The 16843-nt window shown below is 38.7% G+C and overlaps 2 protein-coding genes across 9 annotated transcripts in view; one reads left to right on the forward strand and one right to left on the reverse strand.

Annotated features, from left to right (window-relative positions):
* Nucleotides 1-9222, forward strand: part of LOC105477623 (inositol 1,4,5-trisphosphate receptor type 1) — a 356056-nt gene extending 346834 nt beyond the window's left edge. Inside the window, exon 62 of the mRNA XM_071092119.1 lies at nucleotides 7874-9222. Coding sequence (XP_070948220.1) covers nucleotides 7874-7960 — 87 coding nt within the window. The 3' untranslated portion in view covers nucleotides 7961-9222. The remainder of the gene's footprint in view (nucleotides 1-7873) is intronic.
* LOC105477622 (uncharacterized) overlaps nucleotides 1-16843 on the reverse strand; it is a 191411-nt gene that overhangs the window by 92965 nt on the left and 81603 nt on the right. The window lies entirely within an intron of this gene.

A 16843-nucleotide genomic window follows, 5' to 3' on the forward strand; every position in this document is an offset into this window, starting at 1 on the left:
CACTGAGCTAATATTTAAATAAAGGAACACTTCATTTCTCCATAAAATCTGGTGCCATTTTCCAAAGAAACAGAGGATCTTTGTTTCACACCCGTGGTACTGGAATTGCAACAGTGAGGCATTCTAGCTCTCACGTGCCAATGCAAGTGGCGTTCATTCTTGCTCACTCATTTCTGCTTCTCATTGTCACACTTGGAGGCTCTCTGGGGGTATGTTTCAGTTGATCTGAGAAACTAGGTGTTACCAATTTACTAGAGAGTTTCTTAAAATGTATCTGAAACAAACTATTAATGGGCATTCTGTGGTGGTAAACCAGGCACCGCCTCCCTACATTACCTGTCCTTTCAGAGCTAAGAATGTGTTATTTTGAATTGTTCACAAAGAGTGACTCTGAATCTGCTTCAGTGCGCATTTTACAAACCAGTGAGCCTCGTCAAAGGAGTGAGTTGAGCTGAGGAATTAAAGAATACAGGTACAGTGCCGGGCATAGTGGCTCATGCCTATAATCCCAACATTTTGGGTGGACAAGGAGGGCGGATCACCTGAGGTCAGGAGTTTGAGACCAGCCTGACCAACATGGAGAAACCCTGTCTTTACTAAAAATACAAAATTAGCTGGACGTGGTGGCCTATGCCTGTGATCACAGCTACTCGGGAGGCTGAGGCAGGAGAATCGCTTGAACCCAGGAGGCGGACGTTGCGGTGAGCCGAAATCACGCCATTGCACTCCAGCCTGGGCAACAAGAGTGAAATTCCATCTCAAAAAAAATAATAATAAAAATAAAGAATACAGGTGTAAGAGAATACCCAAGACTTCAGATGTCATCTCACCTCATTTCCTTATTTTCTTGATGAGGATACCAAAGGAGCCCAGAAGGTTCTTAGGCATTGCCAGGGCGGGAGCTCCTGATCATCCAGTCAGGGTGTGTGTGTGTGTGTGTGTGTGTGTGTGTGTGTGTGTGTGTGTGTGTGTGTGTGTGTGTGTGTGTGTGTGTGTGTTCATTTGCTTTGTTGTGTGTGTGTGTGTGTGTGTGTGTGTGTGTTCATTTGCTTTGTTATGCCTCTGTACTGTTTGCCTTTCATGGTTGATTGTTTACATTCTTGCTCTTTTTTAAAAAAAAGCTTAAAGTTTCAGAAGTCAAGTCACATCATATACTTAAATGGTATGGAGGATACATTCATTGTCATTTTATACAACTGAGCATAGTAGAGACTTGGCATTTCTAAAATCCAAGATAAGATTATTTTGGTTAAGCCAAAGTTTTAGTTTAAACAAAGTATGTAAAATTTGATTACATATGGACTAAGGTTCATTAAGTGACATCGAAACCAGTATGGTTTAAACTGCTTGATTCCAGCCTTTTACGCATTTTTTATTTTGAAGTTGGCAGTTGGAACCACTCTTCAGAAAGCCCTTCCCCTGTGAATGAATTTGAAATTGAACTTTTTTTTTTTTTTCTTGGAAGATATAATAAGTTAAAAAGAAGCATGAGAAGCCAGTAGTACATTCTCAAGTGCTTTTACCAGGATGGATCTACTTAAGTTTTAATGTACTCAGAATTACAGGAAAAATTCAGCATAGCTGCTTTTTTTTTTTTTTTTTTTGAGGGGGCAGGGGGATTTGCATCTTTTAAACTAGTCAGTGTTTTCTTTTGATTACGTAATTTCCTACAAACCTTTAATGCATTTGAGAATCAACTTGTTGAATAGATTTGAATTTTACTAAGTTTGGTTATAGCAATCATAAAGGTTTAAAAACCCTTTATGTGCAAAACGTATCAAAAAATGCAGATACATTAGAGAGCTTCTCTTTCTTAAATAGTAATTGTGAGAATTCTTGCTCTCTGTGGAAAAAATTTTTGAATTAAAAAATAAAAGCTGCATGAATGATTAATGGACAAGAAACCTGGTGATATTGTTTAAAACAGCTATGAAAGAATACCACTCAGAGTCAAAGTGCCAGAAAACACAAAAACCGCTCCATTACTTAGAGGGTTTTTTGTTGTTGTTGTTGTTGTTGTTGTTTGTTTTAGATTTTCTGATTCAAACCAGCAGAATCGAGCAATGATAGCTTAAATGTGGATGACTTTGGTCTTAATCTTCACTGTTATTTACCTCTTTGGTTGTTTGTTATGAGTTGATCTGAGAAACTGGGTGTTACCAATTTACGAGAGAGTTTCTTAAAATGTATCTGAAACAAACTATTAATGGGCATTCTGTGGTGGTAAGCCAGGCAGCGCCTCCCTACACTACCTGTCCTTTCAGAGCTAAGAATGTGTTATTTTGAATTGTTCACAAAGAGTGACTCTGAATCTGCTTCAGTGCACACTTTACAAACCAGTGAGCCTCGTCAAAGGAGTGAGTTCAATCTGAGGGAAAAAAGTTCTTGTTAGGTTTTTAGTAAAATTATGGTTAGTGGTGTCACTTTTTCTATTATTGCCAAGAATGGTTGGTTAGGATTGCTATTCTAAGTATTATTTAACGATGCCTCTCCTCTTGAAGTTTCCCCTCCCAAGAGATTCTGAATACTAAATGTGATTCTCTTACATTCTTATTCCAAGGAGAACTAATGTAAGAACTTAAACAAATTTTTGCTTCATAATGCAAAAGAGCAAATACTGAGAAGGGCTAACTTTCTTGAAAATGTGACTGGCTTCCTATAGGACAGCGACCATTTGTTGTTGCTAGGAATACAAGAAGTGCTTGAAAATTCAGATCACATTAGCATGTTACAGCATTTGGCATTTTTCATGCAAGAGGGTTACCTTGCTGAAATTTACTGCTTAAGGACAGAAGGCGTAACACAATATTAGAATAACTGCCCAAAGTTGGAAAATGGAATATTAAATGACCCGTACTGCATCTGTGTTCCTTATACTGTGCTGGGACCACAAAAGAAGACTAAGTCAACATCTGCCCTCTAGATCCAGGATCTAGCAAGAAAGACAATGAAGTAGACCTCTAGCAATCTGATACAGTATGAATGACTTGAGGCATGAATAGTTTCATGGAGCACAAAGAAGTAGGTAGGTAGTGGTCCTGTGTGAAGTTTGCAGTGAGGAAGGAGTTTAGCTTCTATAATCTTACAAGCAGGTGACTTCTGAGCTGGCAGAGAAATGCAGTAGGGGGCTTCCCAGGAAGGAATCAGCATGAGCAACGGCATGAAAATGCATGGCATGCTCAAGGAATGGCAGTATGTTCTGGTTAATTCCGTTCCTTCTTTCAGCCAACACGTATGAAACACCTGTTTGCCAGGTGCAGCATTAGGTACTGGGGCTACAAAGATGAATAGATCCCATTCTCTGCCTTCAAGAACTAAAAGTCTAGAGTGGGAAACAAGTAAACAGATAAATTATAATTAAACATGGTGAGTATGTAACCGAGCTATGAACACATTGCTCTGGGAATGAAGAAAAGGGAGCGATTTGTTCAATCTGATTTTTCGGAGAAGATTAATTACCACAGAAGTCCTCTCAGAGGTGGTAATGCAGGAGCTTGGTTTCAAAGCTTGAGTAAGAGGCCCGGTGAAATAGAGAGGAACAGAGCATTAGGGATCAACTCTAAGAATCTGAATGATATCTATACATTGATATTAAATCAACATAATTGTATTCAAGGGATGCTTTGGTTTCATTTCTTAGTATTTAAGGCTCAACATTCTGAACATGACTGATTTTATAGGGCTGTAGAAAGTAATTGTGATTACTAGAGTTTGCTAGCTGTTTAGAATCTGAGTAACCAAGACCTTACTGTAACATGAAAGCAGCTTTTCAAAGACTATTAATATGTGTTATAAACCAGAAATGTGGCATTTGTGTGCTGTCAATGAACTTTCCTTCCTGTGCCAGCCTTTAATCATTTAGAGGCCATACTGGTAGATTAAAATTTGCCCATTTCTACTGTATGCCTCATGTTTTCATGAACAATCTTTCAGATGTTTGGCTGTATCTGACTTGTAAAGGTACATTATTCTTTGCTTCTTATTTAGATGAGTCAAAAGGAGGAATGCTGAAATTCAAGCTAGTTTCTACATTTGTATAGATGTGAAGAACAGCATTACTGTAACTGTTTATCCTCAGCTACATGGGAATTTTGAGGTTTGGTTTGGGGTTTTTTTTTTTTTTTTGAGACAGAGTCTCCCTGTGTTGCCCAGGCTGGAGTGCAGTGGCACGATCTCGGCTCACTGCAGCCTCCACCTCCCAGGTTTAAGTGATTCTCCTGCTTCAGGCCACCGAGTAGCTAGGATTACAGGCATGTACCACCATGCCTGGCTAATTTTTGTATTTTTAGTAGAGACGGGGTTTCGCCATGTTGGCCAGTCCGGTCTCGAACTCCTGGCCTCAAGTGATCTGCCTCCCAAAGTGCTGGGATTACAGGAGTGAGCCACCGTGCCCAGCTATTTTGAGGATTTTTAAATGTACTATAAATGAGACATCTCATACTACTCAAAATAGATGTTTCAATATTAGAATTTTGAATATAGTTACCATAGATTTTTTTAATCAAAGAGTCAATTTTGTTTCAGATGTCCAGAGAGACTATTATCTGACAAAAATGCTAAGGATAGAGTTTGGTCATGATATTTGTTTTGATATAGGTAACAGTAACAGACAATAATGATGCCTTATAACAAGACATATAGATAGTACGTGTGAATGTGTGTAGGTGGGGTAGGTAAGTAGGTAGAATTGAACTAATAAAACCAGAAATTATGTGAGAGAATATGCACTAAGAGGCTAGGGAAACCTAAGCGGCCAGAATTGTTGGCCTCAGTTTCTTACAGATTTAGTCCTTCGGGGTTTTGAGGGATTTTTTTTTTTTTCTGTTTTGGTTCCCTTATAATTGTAATTGGATGGTGACTGCTACTAAAAGACCAAACACCTTAGCAGTTGCCCAGTTCCTTCTCATTTAGCAGTCATTTAAATGGCAGTGATGTTGACTTAAATGACAGCCATTCTGTCTAAAAGGCCATGGTTAATCAAAACAGGATCAGTCAAATGTGTGTGCCTACTATATGCTCAGTTGCAGAGAATCTTCTCCAAGAGCTTCCCTCATTTGAGAAAAATAATATATGTACACAAATTACTGTTTTTTAAAAAAAAGTGTTCAAGTATATACTCAAAGTTATCTTGTCCAATTTTATCCAGTTTTGGAGATTATCAGTGAAAAACTTCTTCTAGAGCAGTGGTTCTCAAAGTGTAGTCCCCAGACTGGCAACATCTACATCATCTGGGAAATCGTTAGAAATGCAGATTCATGGGACCTACCCCAGACCTACTGAGTCAGAAACTCTGTTTCTGATCTGTGTTTTAACAAACCTTCTGGGTGATTCTGGTGCATGCTGAAGTTTGAGAACCATTCTTCTAGGAAAACAGAAAAGAACATGAGATGTATAGTTGGTACTTAAAATTATCAGGAATATGACTACCTGAGCAAAGAATTGGCTGCTGACCCACGTCAGTGGGGAGCCTGGAGCCTTAAGGTTAGGGAGGGAGGGTGGGTGATGGGATCACTTAAAAAGACAAATGAATAGGGCTGCTACCTGAGATATCAGGCCGCGGCTGTGGAAGTGAAAAGGAAGCCAGGCCACCAAATAAAGACTCCTTTGCTTTAAAGTTTAAGAGAAAGACTAACCGACAAATTGAAAAGTCAAGGAGAGCTGATTTAACAAACAGGGATGAAAATATGCATACTAAAAGGTCATCTCAAATACAAGTAGTTATTTAAAGCAAAATTACAGGGGGAAAGAGTCTTAATGGCCAACTTTGACATTCAACTTTGAGTTGAAAGATCTCAGCAGCTTTAAATATAAGCTTTGAGTAAAGTATCCTTCAATAAGGGTTGAGCACACCAAGATTTTTTTTTTTTTTTTTCTTTCCCCAAGACAAGATCTCAGATGCCCAGGCTGGAGTGCAGTGGCATCATCGCTGCTCACTGCAACCTCTGCCTCCCAGGATCAAGCAATCCTCCCACTTAGCTTCCCAAGTAGCTGGGACTACAGGCACATGCCACCATGCCTAGCTAATTTTTTTTTCCTTTGATAGAGACAGGGTTTGCTATGTTGCCCAGGCTGGTCTCGAACTCCTGGGCTCAAGCAGTCTGCCCATCTCAGCCTCCTCAAGTGGTGGCATTACAGGCGTGAGCCCACTGCACTCGGCTGAGCACACCAAGATTTCTAAATGACTTTGAACACTTGAGATTATCCAAATTTAGCTAAGTTGTATTGGATTCCCTCTCAAGGTTACCTGCCAAGGGAAGGGTTGTGGGAGAAAAATCTGAGCTAAACATCTGAACTATCAGGCAGTAAGATGAATGAATTACTGGCATTTTAACCTAATTGTGAATTTATTTCATGTGTCATATTAGATTCTCCTTCCTGAGCTGAATCTGTGGATACAGTGTAGTGTGTAACACTTCCTTTAAAGATGTCACTCACCTAAGGAAACTTCAGGGGCTAGCTGGAATTTCCTAATCCATTTCTTCATTAAAAGCTTTGTTGAAAGCTACCTTTTGGAAATACTAAGTCCTTGTAAATCTTCCCATCTAAATTATAACAGAGAAAGCATTTCCACAGGAGCCTAAAAACAGTATTTTGATTTGAGAGGATAATGCTAGTTTTGAAGAAGAAAAAATAACCATGTTAAAACTGAACCTAGGTAAATTATTCTTATTTTATGTTCTCTCCAGATATTTTGTACCAAAAATTAGTTCAAGTGAAAAGTGAGATTAAGGCATCTACTATGTGACAGATGCTGTGCTGAGAAATTTACATATAACCTCGCAATTCTCCACCAATGAGCTAGGAATTATCATCCTGATTGTATGGATGAAAAAACAGACTTTGATAAGTTAAATGACAAAACCATAAGAAAGTAGGTCTGATTCCAAAGTCTTTATTCTTTTTACCCTAATTCTTCTACAATTTTAGGAAGCTGAAAACATAGGAGTAGGACCTTAACCCACTTGTAGACAACAATTTTTTCTAATATATATTTCGTACAGCCTTTTTATCTCAGTTGACTTGAATGCTCAGCCTTAAATCCAAAACTAAGACTAACTACTGGGTTAAGGAAAATCTTAATACAGAGGCAGAAGTATGTATGCCATCAAATACCTAAAACAGGTCTAGAGACCCATCAACATGAGAATATATTTAGTTCAGCAACCAAATGAACAGAATCAGCTTCTTGTTTGGGGTTTTGAAAGCACTTTTTCATTTGAACTAGTCTTAGGCAATGATCTCACCTGACCTTAAGCAAGCCTCAGTGTCTACTGGGTGGCAGGAAATAGATAACATGAATGGCCACAGCATTATTTACAGCATTTAATCATTCTGGACCTCAAAGAGATTTGAGAACATTTCTCATTTTCCTAGTTGTGGTAGGTAATTTTTTTTTTCTCTAACCAACTACTCAAGAATCATTGAAGAGAAAAATCAGGACCCACTGAAAGAGTGTGGACATAAGCCCTCCCTCTCAAACCTAGGATTATAAACACTGCTTTTCTTGATAGTATGGCGTGTTGTTACTGTCGTACAAAGCCACCATTTTCCGATGAGTCTTGAAATCATTTGGAAATGGATTTGGGAAACAAGAAAGAATCCTGTGCTTTTATTGTTTTTTGTTTCTTTATGAAACAAGTAGCAAGCAATACTTCTGAACGTTACACTGCATGACTAGGTCACAGAATTTCCCATTCTGCCTAAGAAGATGCTCTTTTTGAAGTGCTGTGTGTTTGATATAGCGATGGTACACTATTTGTAGAAAGTGGGTTTCAGTATAAACCATAACCACAGAGGTAAATCTATGGTTCAGTATGCGATTTGACGTACAGGAAGTATCTGGGTCTAATGATGAAACTTTTTAACTTTCCAGATGACAGAACAAAGGAAGCAGAAACAAAGAATTGGTCTTCTAGGACATCCTCCTCACATGAATGTCAACCCACAACAACCAGCCTAAGCAAATGAAAAAAAGGAATTGTATTTACCTTTTATAATTATTATTAGTGTGGGTATGGCTAATGAGTTCTGATTCACCCACGAAGGTTACATTTATGCTGAATACATTTGTAAATACTCAGTTTTATACCGTATGTATATGATTGCTACTCTAAAGGTTTGGATATATGTATTGTAATTAGAATTGTTGGCATGATGACATTTCATTTGTGCCAAAAATATTAAAAATGCCTTTTTTGGAAGGACTAATAGAAAGCACCTGATTTGCACTTGAACCAGATTATAGATTTAAAAGTATATGACATGTATTTTGTATTTAAAACTAGAATAGCCAGTATTTATGTTTTTTATAAAACTGTGCAATACGAATTATGCAATCACAATAAATTTGTAGCTCCCGAGTGTCCTAAAGGGAGTGCACATCTTTGAAGCTGGTGTGTTAATACTATGTAATAAATGGTTAATTATCAAATGATGCTGCTGCCAAAATTATATTAATAGTGAGTTTCAGGCCCCTGGGCATTTTGTACCATGTAATTATCCTATGGTGATGCTGTTTCTCGTTGTTAGTGGCAGTAGTGCCTCCGTCTCCTAGTGATAATGCTCCAAGTCTATGAACTGTTAAATCAGCATTCATTTTAAGAAAAGCAACTTTAGTTTCAAAGATACTTTTAAGCTTCTAAATTGATCATTTAAACTATTTCTTTAAATAAGAGAGCCAAATTAGAGGCTCATACTTTAGCTTGTGAAGAAGATAATGAATTTTTTAAAGGGAACTTTTTATGCAATGTTCAGGATAAATGCATACTGCTGGCCAATCAGTGTCATCTCCTGGGTAAATTTTGATGTCACGTTATAAAGATATGCATAATTGATGGTTTCTAGATTATCTAGTCCAAACAATAGTTTATTTTTTTCTTCATTTGAACCAACATGCTACAGTAGCTAAGAAGTATTAAAACTATATACATCCATATAAAGATGAAATACGAACTATCTCATTAGAAGTCATAGTTGAACACAGACATATTATTCTTCTGAAAGAGCCACATTTTATTTGTCACATGATTTCTTTTCTTGATGGATGAAAAGTATGAAAGGAAACTTTTATATCTGTTGCCTAGTTTTGTACATGGATCTCATTTTACAAGAGAATCTCTCTGCAAAAAAAAAAGTTTAAAAATGCATTGAAAGCAGAGTTCTGAAATGAGTAAAGTTTGTAAATGCATATATAAAAATATTTAATAAATGATGCAGAATATACAGTGACTGGCTGGTGGCTTTCATTTGGCATTTGTGACTTAACTGCTATTCCAATTATATACTTCCTTTAGGATCAGTTTGAAGTACAATCGGTTTGATTACCAGGTTAATTCAGAAAATGTTTACCTGATTATTAAAAAAAACTTGTTGTTATGACAACTCTGAGGAGAATTATTAGAACAAACATTGGGGAGTATTTAGTACAACATTCATTCATTCTTCGGGATCAGTGACTGCCAGCCAGGCTGTTGGGAGCATCCTACTAAATCTTTTGTCTCTTCTGCTTTCACTGGGGGATCTTTTATTTGCTGTATGCAATGTGGAAGTATCGGGAACAGCTGAAATTTGTTTTAGTTCATGCCCAGTGGTCAGGGTCCTTCAGCAGTGTGTAAAATGTTTTTACAGAGCCACCTCGCCTGTCCAAACGTAGTAAAACCTGTTCCCTCCTCAAATCAGTGCTTGCTCTGGCTGCTTTTTTTGACACTCATTTTCTCTCTGCTTTGGTAAATAATACCACCCAATGTTGGGAACTGGGTCAGGATTAAATTCCAGTTAAATGGCTAGTTTTGTAATTAATGCTTCTACTTTATAAATTTGATAACTTAAAAACAAATTAATTTTTTCCAGTCAGTGCAACCTGTCTCCACAAAATTTTTCCATCGTAAGGCAAGCCTAAGAGAGATACCTACTTTTATCTGTAAGCAAAATGGCAATCTATGCTAACCCCCACAACGCACGCGTTAGCTAGCAAGGACTTGCTTTTCCCCTGGGCTTTCTCTTTGATCTCTCACACTGCCCAGCACAGTGTGGCAGTGTGTGTGGTTTGTCTCCCAAGTCCCATCCAGTTCATTGGAAAGTTCTGCATTGACATGCCAAGTTGCAGCTTTTACAGGTTTGTCATGTTCCGTTTGAATCCTGTCACTTAAGATATAAATCTTCATTCAGTGTGCCAGCTTCAGCAGAAAATAAATGAAATTGGAATGCCACTCCACCCTCCATGTAGTAGATCCTACCCTTGCAGTTTGGGTGTGAACACTAAAGCTAGTACAATTGAAACATGCAATTTGAAGTTAAAACTCCGGTGGCCTTTGATGTGTAATTGTAATTCTGCCTGCTTCCTTCACATTGTGACTTTCCGACACCTCTATTTTAAGATCAAGGTCCAAGTCACCTTCAAAGTTACCTACCCAGATGAAGAATTAGTGTTATCAGGGTGAAAGTACACTAATATGCGAGAAAGCCAATGTTATTTAATTAAACCGTTTTATTTAATATTAAAAGTTTGCTGTAGCACCAATTCAAGTTTCAAGCATTTGCAAATTTCCCTAACTAATCCATTTGTTAAAAGGTCTGGGAAATTCCATTCCACTTTTCTAACATTTATGGGATCTTACCCTTTCCATGCCCCTAAAATTGTGAAGTGATTACCCTGTTTCTCTCTACAAATAAAGCTTCCACTCTGCTGTCGTCCTAAAAGTCTAAATGATATTCCATCCTGTTCAGTTTTCTCCTAGAGCTGTATTTATCTGTATTTACCCTGCCCCCAACATACAAAATATGACTTTAATCTCATTCTTTAAAAATTTGAAACTATTCACTTAGTTTGCTTTCAAGTTCATATTCCTAATCCATTGTTCTTCATTCAGCCAATTTTTTTTTTTTATTTGGTTGTACTTTCTGGAAATGGATTGCTTGACTTTGCTCCTGCAAAACGTGCTCTTTCACTGTGTTTCACTGAGTACTTCCTAATATAAATTATAAAGCAAGCATACTTCATCTATGGATGCTAATCAACAACTCAATCTTTGCAGCAGCAAACTACACAAAGCTGTTTGGCTCCCAAGTCCCAGCCAGTTCACTGGAAAGTTCTGCACTGACATGCCATGTACTAGTGGGAAATTATTAAGATATCCAGAGTAAATTAAGGAAATAACCTGTTAAAAACTCAATTGTAGATCTCTGTATACTTCTACTATAGACGGCTTGGATAAAGCGTTAATGGGCAGCGGCCTGAAAGTTTCTGAAACTTATTTTAAGGCTGACAATGAGAACCTTAGACTGACTTTTGAGCAGCATGGAGGGAAATGTGCTCCTTCAAAACTATTAGGAGCGTAACTACATACTTAGAGAAGTAGAGTTGGGTTTTTGCCAAAATAATTTTTTTAAAACAGATTTTGGTAACATACGTGTTTGTTAGAAGACAAATTATATGACAGTAAAAGTCACCTTTACATAAGACAGAATATAGTAACAAAGGACCCTTATTGAAGGCTCTTGAGACACTATATAGCAGAAGTGAAACTTATTTTAAATAAGATAAGAAATTGAGCCCTAAAGAAGTAAAGTAACTTGCCCAAGGACTCAGCTCCAGAATAAACAAAGATCTCCTGACTAAGCAAAATACAGAGAGCTCTTCCCACTTGCTATCTCCCTTCCAGAATGGGGATATCAGTAACGAGTTTCCCATAACAGTTCTGCGTTTACACAAAGCACTCATGCAGAACTTTATTTGGTCCTACATGTGGAACAGTACAGATTGATTTGTTTTTTCTTTTCAAATCTCTTTCATGAGATGATGGATCTACACATTAGAAAGTATTGACTCTGAATATTTTGTCAAGACCGAAAACTTTGTGGCAAAGATAAGCAGCGAGTGAGCTCCTAAAGTCTTTATCTTTCACAACTACAAATCTCGTGTATATAGCTCTTATATAACTGCATTTTTCAAAGGGAGAATCCATCCTCGGCCCAATCAAGGTGGCTTCTTCCTAGGGAGAATATGCAGGTGCACACTGGTGTCCTCTCCTACCACAGAAGTCAATGTTCATCGGCAAACTCTGCCTTGGTCTTGTTCCTTACACTAATAATTTAACAATCAACTAGAATGTTGGAAAACCCCCATAAAGATTTCAATTTTACAGAAAGTACCCAAAATTCCACTAGTTTTGCATCACAAAGTAGTGGTTGAAGTACAGTTTTGAGTAAAACGCCATGTGTGTGGTTTTTGTGGGTGGTTGCAGCTCAGAACAACGTTTAGGCCTCATCAATTATCTGACAGGAGAGAGTATGATGGCAATTTATAATAAGATGATTATAGTTATCATAAACATTTTTCCATCTCTGGTATCATATGCCACATTAAGCAACTCTTACAACCTAGAAGCCAATTCAGAAGCATAACAAGCCTTCAGGTCTGGAACCAAAAAACTCTACCAAAATCAAGAAAATAAAAAGCTGTCTACCTGGTGGGTTTTTATATTTGGTCAACTCAGACAATGCTGTGGAGTCTCCAGCTGCTTGTATTTTAAACACATTTGGTAAAACAAATCTCTAGCTTAGTAGGGCGTGACATTAAAAAAAAAAATTACAAAAGGAACATCTTAAAATACTTTAAGGTCATGACAAACCAGTGTGAAAGAGAATCCTAACACCTAGAGGCGAAACTGCATCATCCACCCAGCTTGGAGAGAAAAAAGAAAGCCAAAAACCACTATAGAGTAAGAATGCAGAGTTTGAGAAAACCCCTAAGGTAAATTCTGAACAACAACACAAAGAATCCAACAACATAAGAAGTGCATACTGTATGCAAGAACCACTAATGGAAAGAGTTTGCCAGCACATTTATAATGACCTCACCACAGATGGTTAGGCCCAGGTAAATGGAACTTTAGACAATCCAGGAATTTAAACTATTTACTCCTGAGCATAAGTCACATACTTACCACCTATGGTATCTCATAAAGTCCTATGAGAAGCTTTTTGTAAAAGTTCTCTGCAGAAAAACAATTAAGGTTTGGTATAAAACTGGGACAAGGAGACCTGAACCACACAAGGCTTAGGTACCAGGTCTATGGCAGAGTCCACATGGCAACATGGTGGAATGGAAAGAACATGGGCCTTGAGGTGGATAAGAATTCTAATACCATTTCTGTCACTGAAATGTTATAACTTTGAGCAAGTTACTAATGATTCTAATGTACAGTTCCCCCTTCTCAAGAGTAGAGATGCTACCACATACTTCTTTGGGCAGTAATGGGCATCAAGAAAGATAATCTGTACCAAGTTTGGCATACACCTCATACGTTACTTCCCATTCCTTTGCAACATAACCATTTCCTTTTTCTCATCCCTATCCACAATCTCAGCTAACTATTGCATGACCAAAAGCTTCTTTCTGTTCCCACTAAATGGGTCTGATGTTATTACTGTGGGATCCTAAATCTACATGTCTTAACATGACATATTTGGGCCACATCCAGTCATTTAAAAAATGTTTATCTTTATGTCCAAATTATGTTTTAACTATCAGTTTGAACCGAATAAATTCATAAAGAAACCTCTCATACAGCTTATGACTTCCAGATAACTATTACATTTTTTAGCAGTGCCGGATTCAAATCTGACTTCTTTTTTAAAAATAAATCTTGGGCCAGGCACAATGGCTCATGCCTGTAATCCCAACTCTTTGGGAGGCCGAAGTGGGTGGATCACCTGAGATCAGGAGTTCGAGACCAGCCTGGCTAACAATGACAAAACTCCGTCTCTACTAAAATACAAAAATTAGCTAGGTGTGGTGGCGCACACCTTTAGTCCCAGCTACTCAGGAGGCTGAGAAAGGAGAATCCCTTGAACTCAGGAGGCAGAGGTTGCAGTGAGCCAAGATTGTGCCCCTACACTCCTGCCTAGGTGACAGAGTGAGATTCCATGTCTAAATAAATAAAATAAATCTCTACAGCAAAAATGTTTTATCTTAGGAATGACAATGTATTTCCTTAGTTTCTGAAGTGTCTTCACTTATATTCTTATTTAAACCTCCCAACCTTATCAAGTAGATATTATCCCTGACATCTGAATGGTCATAAGTTGTACTATCTTAATTTAACGTTCAAATACAAATTCTATACCACGTCTCACATACCTATAGAAGACCCAGAGCCTCCTTAATAATTTCTTTCTGAGAGGGATCCTGAGAAGGAGCAGAGACCCCACCTTGGGGGCCCATGAGCCCCTCCGCAACCCAAGCATGAAAATAAAGGAAAATCTTGAATTCCTCCAAGGGCAATTCCAGGCACCTAGCTAGCCCTGAGAAGTAAATAAGCAACTTGTTAACCAATGAAGTAATATAACAGCAGGCTCGGCACAGTGGCTCATGATTTGGGAAGCTGAGACAGGCAGACTGCTTGAGCCCAGGAGTTCAAGACCAACCTGGGCAACATGGCAAAACGCCATCTCTACAAAAAATACAAAAATTAGCCAGGCATGGTGGCACACACCTGTAGTCCCAGCTAGTCAGGAGGCTGAAGTAGGAGGATCTCCCGAGCCCAGGGAGGTCGAGGCTGCAGTGAGCCAAGATCACACCACTGCACTCCAGCCTGGGCAACAGAGTGAGACACTGTCTCAAAAATAAAATAAAATAAAGTAATAGTAGCTTAAAACAATCGCCAAGGAAGTTAGAGTCATGAGATGTTTGGTCCCCTAAAGAAACTATAGATAGTATCTTAACATATGTCCTGAAGTTGTTTTTCAAAAGCTCAGACCACTACCAAAGGAAAAATGCTGTCAGCTGTCAGGTAAACCTCAGGTAATGGGGAACTGAAGACAGAACTCTGACCACTGTTCTTTGTTCTAACTTTCTTCTTGAAGGGCCTGGAGGAAGTTATTGCCCACAGGCCAGAGCTAACATTCTTTTCTGCTGACCTCAAATTTTTCGACAAAGGTTCACCTCCTTAAACAATTGCACATTAGAAAATCTCTGAATCCACCTATGATCTATGGGCTCCACCCTTCCACTCCAGCTCCACTTTGAGATATCCCACCTTTTTAGGTTAAACCAATATGTAGCCTCATGTATTGATTTATGACTGCCTGTAACCTCTGCCACACTGCCTTTAAAAACCCTTACCTGTGTAAGCCATCTGGGAGTTGAGGTCTTAAGCATGAGCTCCCTGACCCTCCTTGCTTGGTGCCCTGCAATAAATGCCTCACTTTCTCTCCCTGCAATCCCGATGTCAGTGTTTGGCTTTGCTGCTCTGTGTGAGCAGACCCAAGTCCAGTAAGTAACCATTCTGAGGGTGCTTACACCTTCTTCATGATCCCTTGTCACTGTTTCATCCTAAATCCTGATTCCAACCCAAGTATCGGTTCCTTCTCATCATCTCCCCTCTCTTTATTTCACTAGTGTGGACACAGCTCTCTCTCCTTCCTGTCCCCAAAGCACCATTATCATCTGGGCTTTGTGAAGAACAGATCTTTAGTGGAAGAAGATTACAATAAGGAATAGGAAACAACTTAAAATTGAGAATCAGCCATTAAAGCTCCCTCCCCCTTCCTTCTCACTTATGGGAGGAGCAACTTCTCTTCTCAGCCTGTCGGCTTGCAGGCATCTACTTTTTCTTTCTCACTTGCCTAAACAAACAAAAGCGAAACAAAACAATAACAGCAAAAACAAATCTTCCTTCCAGCCTCAACTGAAAACCAAAAATTCTTGTTTCTTTACTATGCAGAGCAATTTTAGCCCTCAGTTCCCAGTCGTTCCTCTCTAGATTAGGCCTTTACCTTGGCCTAAAAACAAAAAAGGGCTATAATTCTGTCGTCCTTAGCTTCCACTTGCAGGGCAAACTGGCTTCTAAAATAGCATTTTTTTTTTTTTCCTGATACATCCCTATTTTACAGAACAAGAAATTTCTTTAGAAAGTTGAAGTGATTTGGGCCGGGCGCAGTGGTTTGTGCCTATAATCCCAGCACTCTGGGAGGCCGAGGCGGGTGGATCACCTGAGGTTAGGAGTTCGAGACCAGCCTGACCAACATGGAGAAAACCTGTCTCTACTAAAAATACAAAATCAGCCAGGATTACAGGATTACACGCCTGTAATCCCAGCTACTCGGGAGGCTGAGGCAGGAGAATTGCTTGAACCCAGGGGGCGGAGGTTGCGGTAAGCCGAGATCACGCCATTGCACTCCAGCCTAGGCAACAAGAGCGAAATTCCATCTCAAAAAAAAAAAAAAGAAAACAAAAGAAAAAAAAAAAAAAGAAGTTGAAGTGATTTGACCAAACCAGAACATTAGACCTTGGGATTCAATGCCAGATCATCTGACCTCATGTAGATTCTTCAGTATCCCAGTGGGAGGTGTCATCCAGCTATGTTCCTGTGTCTGCACCTCTACCTCCCCACCTTGCCTGGGGGAGATATGTAAAATATCAGAGTTCTAAGAGATGCAAAGAAAAGTCAGAGTTCTTAAAGGCAAAAGCTGCAAGTAGTTCATTTCTGTATTGTTAGTACCTAGCACAATTCCCCCCAAACAAAGAGGGTCAATGCCTTTGAGAGGTAAAAAAAAGATTATTTTTGAACCCTCACTTAATCTGCTTGATAGTTTTGGAGCCAAGGGCAAAGAGGAGTCTTTCATTAAGGAAGGAATATCTGGCAGTGGCCCAAAAAGAAGGTGCCTTCTTTTTGGATTAATACTTGGTAGCAGGATTTCTGGATTTTTTAGTAAGTATGTTTATTTTTTTTTTAACTTCAGTTGTTTTTCAAAGTGGTTGTACTGTACTCTACCCATGTCACTGATGACAACTGAACATTAGGCAGTCACGACTCTTTTTGCTGCTGACCATTCAATCCTA

This window comes from Macaca nemestrina, chromosome 2, assembly GCF_043159975.1.
Source record: "Macaca nemestrina isolate mMacNem1 chromosome 2, mMacNem.hap1, whole genome shotgun sequence".
Taxonomy (NCBI): Eukaryota; Metazoa; Chordata; class Mammalia; order Primates; family Cercopithecidae; genus Macaca; species Macaca nemestrina.